The sequence below is a fragment of the Barbus barbus genome, assembly GCF_936440315.1.
Source record: "Barbus barbus genome assembly, chromosome: 30".
In the NCBI taxonomy this organism is placed as follows: domain Eukaryota; kingdom Metazoa; phylum Chordata; class Actinopteri; order Cypriniformes; family Cyprinidae; genus Barbus; species Barbus barbus.
In genome coordinates this window covers 23,867,188-23,875,927 of record NC_136758.1, presented here as the reverse complement: position 1 = coordinate 23,875,927, position 8,740 = coordinate 23,867,188, and the positions used below count along the sequence as shown (strand labels likewise).

Here is an 8,740-nt window from a genome sequence, read left to right as displayed (position 1 = left end):
GGTAGCTTTAGGGTAAGTAAATGATGACAGGATTTTCATTTTGGTGCAAACTATCCTTTTAACACGGTTAGGTTCACACACATTTCAGTTATTTACCAAAATGACAACCGCATTCTATAACCCAGCTCACACCCGTACATTTTCTGGACAGCTAGTTGTTTGTCACATGCTGTACAGTGAGAGAAAACCACTCTGCTGCACATAGGCCTTTGGCGTATTTCCAATTTCCATTTATAATACGGATAGTTCTGGTCCTTGATTCTGATTGGTTGAGCCACATTCGAAGCTGTTGTAAATTGCTCTACAAACATACACCTCTTTGTTTCTGCGCCTGTGTGTTGCTCAGCAATCACTTTGTTGCAATCACAACCGTTTCAGAGGAACTACATTGCTTGGCAGAAGAATGTTTTTATTAATATCATTATTTTATTTATTTTTATTTATTTTGTGAAACCTTGCTATATGGAATAACCGTATTATAAAAGCAATAAACCCAGTGAAGCTGTGGTTTACTTTGACTTTATAACAGCTAACAATGCCCCTTAGCTGTTATAAATTCACTGTAAACCACGGATTCTTGGGGATTATTGCTTTATTGGGGTTTTGGTAACTTACCTTTGCACCTTACTAAGTCAACTGAAGGTTTAGATCCAGTCATTGTCCTCAACCGGAACTGCTCCCGTCAGTTTTGTTGTCTGTGTGCGACACAAATTCTCCATTCTTTACTGAGGTATAAAAGCTTCCATCAGTTAATTAAGATTTGATAGATGAAGCTGTGCCTCAACTGAACTTTTGTCTTGTCAAATGTGATAAGACTTCACAGTTTTGCACATTGCATGTTCATACAGACCGTATTCAAGCCTCTATCATAAACATATGTGTGAACAGGACATTTTGAGACTCAGTGCATGTAGCCTTTTACAAATCCCATACTAAAATGTCATAAAATCCATCAAGAAACTATGTATTCCTGAAATTAGAGATGCAACATGCATATATAAAATATAATTTTGGTTGTAAAATCAGGTTTTTCTTCATAAAAGGAACGCAATGTTCTACAAGCTGTCTTTGAAATTGTTAAAACACCAGTAATTGATTTGGCACAGGACCAGAGCAACAGATGGGCCATTGACAGACTGTTCAAACAGGCCAGGTCTGCCCGTATCCATATGAGCATTTTGGCAAGGTTACTGTGTCATAGTCATCAACAAGACTCCAGCCATGAGTGAGTGAGAAGATGACACATAAATCCCTGTCCTCCTCCGTTTTTAGACATGACATTTCGAACAGCTCCCAAAACCAGATAGAACTGGATTAGCACACGATGCTGCACGTAATTCAATTCTAAATTGAAATGAACTAAAAAAGGAATGCATGGATTCCAAGTCTTTATTTGCTAAGGAATGACATGTAGGAAAGCAAATGAAAATAATCTTTGTGCTATGGCTCCAATAGCCATACCATTTTTACCATATTGAAAAATTTAAGAAGAAATAATGTTTCCTCTGCATAAAGCTGCAGAATCTATCCTTTTTCTTTCTCTGAAACCAGCTTTCAACAAAGAGTTAACCACCCCCTATCTGCACTCCCAGCGATTCCAGCCCATCAGGAGCCTGCATCCCTCTCGACCAATCACAGTGCTGGGAGGTGATGTCATGCTTTATCTAGCAGAGGTGGTGCTGATGCTGCCAGGTTGAGCATCCAAACAGCAGCAGACTGTCAGACTGAACGCGAGGGAAAGACTCTGACAGAAGATCACAGGACACTGTCGGTGAGTTAAGGTAATATTGTATATCATAATCTGTTATTCACTGTATTATTCTCTTGCAGGACAAAAGGAGACTGGTGATCTGTTGGACTAAATTTTTATTCACTGTAGCAAGTTTTTAATAGTCAAAATCTGTTTTTAATAGTGCAAAAATCTAGTTTGGCATTCCTTAGATTCTGTTGCATTGCAGATTTGCATGTTTGCAAGATTTAGAGCATGCAGTCGAGGTTATTGGACTTCTATATGTGCATAAATGCATATATCAGCATGATTGTTTGGGGATTTGCAACTGTTAAGAGTCTTAATAGCATATCAGAATCAATTTAGAAAGTGGTCATATTACTAGTGCTCCGGGTGTGTGTTCACGGTGTGTGTGTGTGTGTGTGTGTGTGTGTGTGTGTGTGTGTGTGTGTGTGTTCACGGTGTGTGTGTGTTCACTGCTGTGTGTGTGCACGTTGGATGGGTTAAATGCAGAGCACAAATTCCGAGTATGGGTCACCATACTTGGTAGTATGTCACTTCACTTCACTTCATATGATATTGTGCTTGAAACCATGTTATAGTCTAAAGAAAAGATGTGCATCGTATTGTGCAAAGTGCATTGCATATTTGTGCAAGGTGAAAAATTGCTAAGCGGAAAAAGTGCATTGCTAAATTTAAAAAGGGATGTAGAGCAAAGTGTGTATTTGAATACACAATGGTCTTAGAGGTCCTGTAGTGAGCATGCTAGTCTGTGCTGTGGGTGGTACTGAGAGGTGATATATAGCATGTTGGTGTGCAAAAGGCCACGGTGCCTTAATAGAGCAGCATTTCCTTTGCTTTCAAAACAACAAGCGTTTATTCAGATCAGAAGGCAGTGGGAGGTTAAAAATGACTTGCTTTGTGAGCTGCAAACAAATGCTTGTGAAATTTTTATTTGTCTAATGTAAATGATAGTGCTGACAGGGTTATGTACCAAAGCATATATTATTTATTATATCAGCTGTGTTGCTGGCATCAATAAAATAGGAGGGTTTTCAGTTTGTGTGCATGCAGTGCAATAGGGAAAATGATACATTGTCTTGTAATGGCCTACAGAATCAACATTTTTTGCCTTTTATGTTATCAATTGACCCCTAAAAGTGTTGAAATGTTTTATAGAATAAGCCCATGCATTGAAAATGTCAGAAAGTTTCAAAGGTGTTAGTGGGTGCAGCGCTCGTGAGCGTGGGAAATGAGGGGGCACAGCGAGGGCAGAGGCAGGATGAGAGACCGATAGAGAAGGCGCGTAGGCTGAGAGACGATCATATACCCTGGACAAACCTAATTCATTCATGCTCTCTTCTGCGAACAATTGCCATCAAGTATATTACAGTTGCATTTATTTGTTGCTTGCTTTGTTCTGTGGATTTGAATAGATTTTTATATAGTGTGCATACTACTATGTGCTTAGATGTAGCTGTGTGATTATTTTACATTTTTTGCATTATAAAGGTTTAATTTGTGCTTGTTATTCACAATCTACATTTGCTTGTGATGCTAAACCTTGTGGGACCTTTATGTGAGGACAAAGACATCCAGAGGAATCGATTGAATGTGGTTTCTGATTACATCATCGTTTCTCTCTCTCCTGTAGGATCAGCTGAGTTTGAAACGCCTCAGAGGACTCAGAAGGAAAGATGACTCTTGCAGGTACATGTACATCCACCTGCTTGTTCGCATGTGAACTTGGGAGTGTTTAATGGAGCTGAAGGAATGATGTGTGAGCACATGGCCTCAGAGATGATGTTACCTCAGAATAACTCTGTCTCTCTTTTGCAGCATACAGAGAGAAGATGAAGGAGCTCCCTCTAGTGTCTCTCTTCTGCTCCTGCTTCCTACCAGAGCCTCGGGAGAAGCCCACCAAGAAAACACAAGGTACCTTAAAGGCACTTTTAAAGGTCTCAAATCTAAAATCTTGCATGGTTTCAGATAGATGTCCCTGTTTTTACATATTCCAGTGAGCTAAATGGAACATTATACTGTATTCACATCAGTTCTCAATCAAGTAGTTTAAAATTCGTTGCATTGATATACAGTATATCATTCAAATCAGTCATTGTTGATTTTCTGTTGTAGATGTTGTGGACCTCAACCTGGGCATTATTAAAGACATGGAGGTGATCGAGCTAAACAAGCGGTCATCAGGCCAGGCCTTTGAGGTGATCCTCAGACCTCCATCTTTTGACGGTCAGAGGGAATTCCATCCCACTTTCCCACCTCGCAGAGACCCCTCACTGGAGGAGATCCAGAAGAAACTGGATGCAGCTGAAGAGAGAAGAAAGGTAAGGAACAGAGATGTTTTTGTGGAGGATACTCTCAGTAATTAGTAATTATTCAGTTTCAGTTTTAATAACTTTAGTGCCTCGACTTGCACTTTTTTTTTTTTTGGTTGTCGAGACAGCATTCGAATATTCCTTTTTTTTAATCTAATATTTATATTTTATTTTAAGTATCGATAATGCAACAGTACCGATAATGGATATGCTTATCTCCACAGTGTCAGGAAGCTGAACTTCTGAAGCACTTGGCTGAGAAGAGAGAGCATGAACGAGAGGTGGTCCAGAAAGCCATAGAGGAACACAACAACTTCATCAAGATGGCCAAAGAAAAGCTGGAGCAAAGAATGGAGATTAACAAAGAGAACCGGGAGGCCCACATCACTGCCATGCTGGAACGTCTTCAGGAGAAGGTACGGTGGATTTTGACATCCTAACTTAGTTCCATTTTTTAAAGGTGCTTATTTATGATTTCTGCACCACTAGTGGGACAAAATGGAATTGCAATATGTTTGTTTGAGCAGCCCAATATAGTAATAAAATGCTCAACAGATGGCATGAGTTTAGAACCAGACCTGAAAATATGCATCAGTTTTGCAATTCCATTTGGTGCCACTAGGTAGATTTTTTCAAACACTTTAGAGTTAAGATTGGGCTATTATTTAATAGTTCTTCTTCTTTTTGTCTTGTGTTTTTCCAGGACAAGCATGCTGAGGAGGTGAGGAAAAACAAGGAACATATGGAGCTGGACTGGCAGTAGAATGACATGAATCAAGAGCGTTTCTTGTCCAGAATTTTCAAGAAAAAACAACAAAATAAGGCCTAGCTGATCATAGTCATGCTAAGAGAGGCTGTTTTTTGGAATTGGAAATGATTCGAAGGCCTATCATATGATATTTGCAGCTAAAGATTCTTCTTGTCTGCTGCCAGGCAAAGCACTGTATATCATGGATGTTGAATTGGGAATCAATTAGAAAATGCAGAAAAGTTGTTTGAGTTGTTTTCCACCAAACTGTGTTTGAAACAGCCTTCATGAGTCGTCATCCATCCCTTTAGTCTTTAATAACGGCTTTGCATGTACTGATGGGATAATAATAACGAACGTCATGACAGTTGGAAACAACCAAGATGTGTATTTGTGTTGTACTGCTGTGAATTAGCTGTTTGTAACATTGTAATTCAGTGTGGTGATGTGTACTAAGTACTGTAGTTTGGCTTTGTATTTATGTGTCTTAGTGTTGGTTTCTTGGAAGAATCATTAGTAGAATATCTGTTAGTTACCTGACAACAAATAGTGGCCGAATGTGGCCGAAATCAACGTTTAATGCTTGCATGCCGTGATACACTTGATAAAAACTTGTCAAAAGCCATTTGGTGTGTGACCGTGTGATTTTTGTCCTGTTATTAATTGCTATATCTCTGAACTTTATGTTCCAGGTGCCTTGAGATCTTCTCACAACACATGCTGATCATATGGGAGACCATTCACCAAAGGACTGACTATCACGCTGAGCTTATTAGCTTGGATCATAAGAGATTCTGACTCTGAAACCAGATTATGATATCGCTATATCATTGTAAGGTACGATGGCCATGATGTTAGATGAACGGAACTGGCCGGCCAGCAAACATTGGGACAGAATCTTTACTACCTTAATCTGAGAAACGCAGAGACGTGTTTATCTCCGCGATGAGCTTTTATGCCAATAGTGCCAAAAAAGAGTGAATGTGAGTGGTAACTTTGTGTGTTTTGATGACATGTGGACGGTTTCATGTGCTTTGCCCATGTGGATGCAGTCAGTTTGTCCTCTGTCCTGTCTTTAAGGCTCTATTTTTGGTAAACTGCTTAAGCTTTTGCCGCTGTACATATGTTCACTTGCCTCATGATCAGCTGGTGTCTGATTTGGCTATATATAATTCTGTACAGAAATTGTGATATATTTTAGACGCAGAAGGAATTAAAGGACTGCTGGTATAGTTTTGTCCTTGTGACTTTCTCATTATTGATTTTGAGTTTTTTCCAAAATAGAAAATAATAGACCATCAGAACAATATTTGTATTTTTTTTTCTTATTTATTGCATTATAAACACATTTGCATCAATAAATAAATAGTTAGGTACAAAATAATAATAATAAAAATCCAGTGAAAATAAATATCCTGCATTTGAAATCACATGTCATGACATAAATAAATTAGATTATTAGATGGATCAAGTTGGATGAAGTGTTGAACTCATTATCAAAAAATCATGATGATGATGATAGATCCAATTCTTCTATTTGCAAAACATCTCAAATATATAATCCATCAAATATCACAAACATAAATATATATCCTACATTTTGCAAACATGTATATGATACCGTAAATAAATGATAAAGTCATAAGTCTTAAGCCTTACGTTCTGGATTTGTAATTCTGTAACACTAATGATCAAGCATCTACATATTGTACATATGGACGAACGCAGGTGCATCCCACTGCGATGGTTTTGTACTCAAGTTTTAAGGAGTAGTTGTGCTTTTCTCCTCGAATTTTCCTCAAGACCATGATTTGGGTGTAAATCGGTTTGGAATGTAAATCCTCTGCGCCTTCCAGCAAACATCCAGTCAGCGAACATTTCGCCTCTGCGATGCTAGAAGGGTACAGGCTGTCATCATGTGTAAACCTATGAAACAAAATGAATCATGTGAAGTTTTAGGTTAGCGGGTTGCAACAGTCATCTTCTAAATATAAAAGCAATAAACAGGTGTATGTGAATATGATACAGAAATGACAGTTCATCGACATTAAATCATAAAAAATTTACATTCCAAAAGGGGGTTTTGGCAGTGACGCCATAAAAGAATCATTTCGGGTTCCGCCAAGAACTTTTCAGTGCACGGTTCTTAGTGTGAAGAATATTATAGTAACCGAAAGAACCTTTTTCCACGATAAAGAACATTTTGTGGAATGGAAGGGTTCCATGGATTTTGAAGTTTCTTCAATGCCAATTTTAAGGGTTTATAAGACAAGGTCTTACGTGTAGGTCCATGGAGAGATGGAGTCGTTGTTGATTGGTTGGATCGGGTTGGCTGAGGATTTGAACTCAGGATCCAAGATCAACCGGAATGAGGATGGATGGGATTCTTCTGATGACTTGTGGTTTGCTTTCTTCTGAGGATGTTTTGATGGTGCCCCCTCAGCTCCAAATGATATTAAAAGGAGCCCCATCACACAAGCCACCTGTGAAACACAGACACTGTCATTTCAGACTCAATCGTAGTAGCATTGCGACTTGAGCAACAAAAAACCTTAGGAGATAGTTAGCAAGTCGTCTTTGAACATTTCAGCAATACTCACCACGAGGAACTGGATGTTCAGCGCTGATGACATAGTTGCATTCATTTGACCTGTTTTGTTTAGTTTTTTCTGATGTCTTCTGTCAGTCTTAAGTCTTGCTGCTCTACATTTGAAGTGGTATGTGCAGTTTATATAGAGAGGCCTGTTTGTGCAATCGCGGCAGTGTAGGAGCACTTCCTGTGAATTTTACCCTTTGATGGTATATTATGTTGTCATATTCAATGTGTCAGCAAAAATCACTTTGTGTGTAGTGCATTGTGTCACTACAATCACATGCTATTTCCGTTTGCCAATACGTGGCTGACAAATGGGTTTTAAATAAATATGAAATATTATGAACTCATAAATACACAATATTTAATTTCATTGTATAAGGGAGCAATATGCAAATAAATGATTTTAGAGATTTTCTCAGAATTTACGTCACTTTACCACCCTATGGAGCTTGATTCCACCACAGGATAAAAAACGAAAAAAATTATCTCTACTTTTTACCCCACTCTTCTGACTTTTTTACTCACAATTCCGGTTTTCATATTCAGCATTTCTAAGAAAAAAAAAGTCATAATTGTGAGATGTAATCTCAGAATTCTGACTTTTTTTCTTGCAGTTTTGAGTTTATATAGCACAATTATATAGAATCTTGTTTCTGCAATGAAATGAAAAATAAAAAAGGTAATTGCGATTTATCTCACAATATTCTTGCGATTTTTAATCTCACAATTCTCACAATAGAATCTCAGAGTCTTCTTCAGATTTTTCTTCCCAGAAGAGTTTATATTTTACAGTTCTATCTTTTTATCTAACAATTCAATTCATTTCTGACAAAAAAAGTCTGAATTGTCAGACAAACATTTCACAATTACCATCTTTATTTATTGTCCCATGGGCGAAATTACCTTTTTTTTCTTTCTTTTTTTTTCTGTTAAACTTAACCAACTGGACCCAAAGGGATATTTAGTGGATGTATGAACTCATTGATGTCAAATGGACACATTCTACTAACATTTTACAACCAGAAACAACTTTTTGAACTTTTTGTTTTGGTAAAATATTTAGTAAGTCTTTTGATTTCACATAAATGCTATTTGATTTTATATTGTGTTACCTAATGCAAAGAAATTCATACATTTTGTGTTTTTGAAGTGTCTAAGTACATTTTGTGCCCACATATTATTGAGTTTATTGCATCTAAGCATAGCAACCATTACATACCAACATAACCTACTTTCATTGACCGCCATCTCATAAGCTCTCAGATCAGAAGGAATATATTAGTATGATGAAATAAAATCTTGCTGGGTATGATTCTGTCCACTATTCATTGCCT

The 8,740-nt window shown here is 37.7% G+C and overlaps 2 protein-coding genes across 3 annotated transcripts; one reads left to right on the top strand and one right to left on the bottom strand.

Annotated features, from left to right (window-relative positions):
* The first annotated feature begins 1,690 nt into the window (after positions 1 to 1,690).
* Positions 1,691 to 5,434, top strand: LOC306850797 (stathmin-4-like). Of its 2 annotated transcripts, none has more exons than XM_079386667.1 (6): positions 1,691 to 1,771; positions 3,384 to 3,439; positions 3,569 to 3,664; positions 3,866 to 4,071; positions 4,287 to 4,478; positions 4,766 to 5,434. In XM_079386667.1, exons 2-6 carry the CDS (start codon positions 3,427 to 3,429, stop codon positions 4,823 to 4,825), a joined length of 567 nt encoding a protein of 188 aa, XP_079242793.1. In that variant the 5' UTR covers positions 1,691 to 1,771; positions 3,384 to 3,426; the 3' UTR covers positions 4,826 to 5,434. The 2 variants fall into 2 exon arrangements, with proteins under 2 accessions (XP_079242793.1, XP_079242792.1); XM_079386666.1 differs by having other exon boundaries at positions 1,691 to 1,781.
* Positions 5,435 to 6,144: 710 nt separating this feature from the next.
* On the bottom strand, positions 6,145 to 7,509 carry LOC306850798 (interleukin-17F-like). Its single transcript, XM_079386668.1, has 3 exons — positions 7,411 to 7,509; positions 7,091 to 7,293; positions 6,145 to 6,736 (listed from the first exon to the last, which is right to left on the bottom strand). Exons 1-3 carry the CDS (start codon positions 7,453 to 7,455, stop codon positions 6,502 to 6,504), a joined length of 483 nt encoding a protein of 160 aa, XP_079242794.1. The 5' UTR covers positions 7,456 to 7,509; the 3' UTR covers positions 6,145 to 6,501.
* Between the last annotated feature and the right edge of the window lie 1,231 nt (positions 7,510 to 8,740).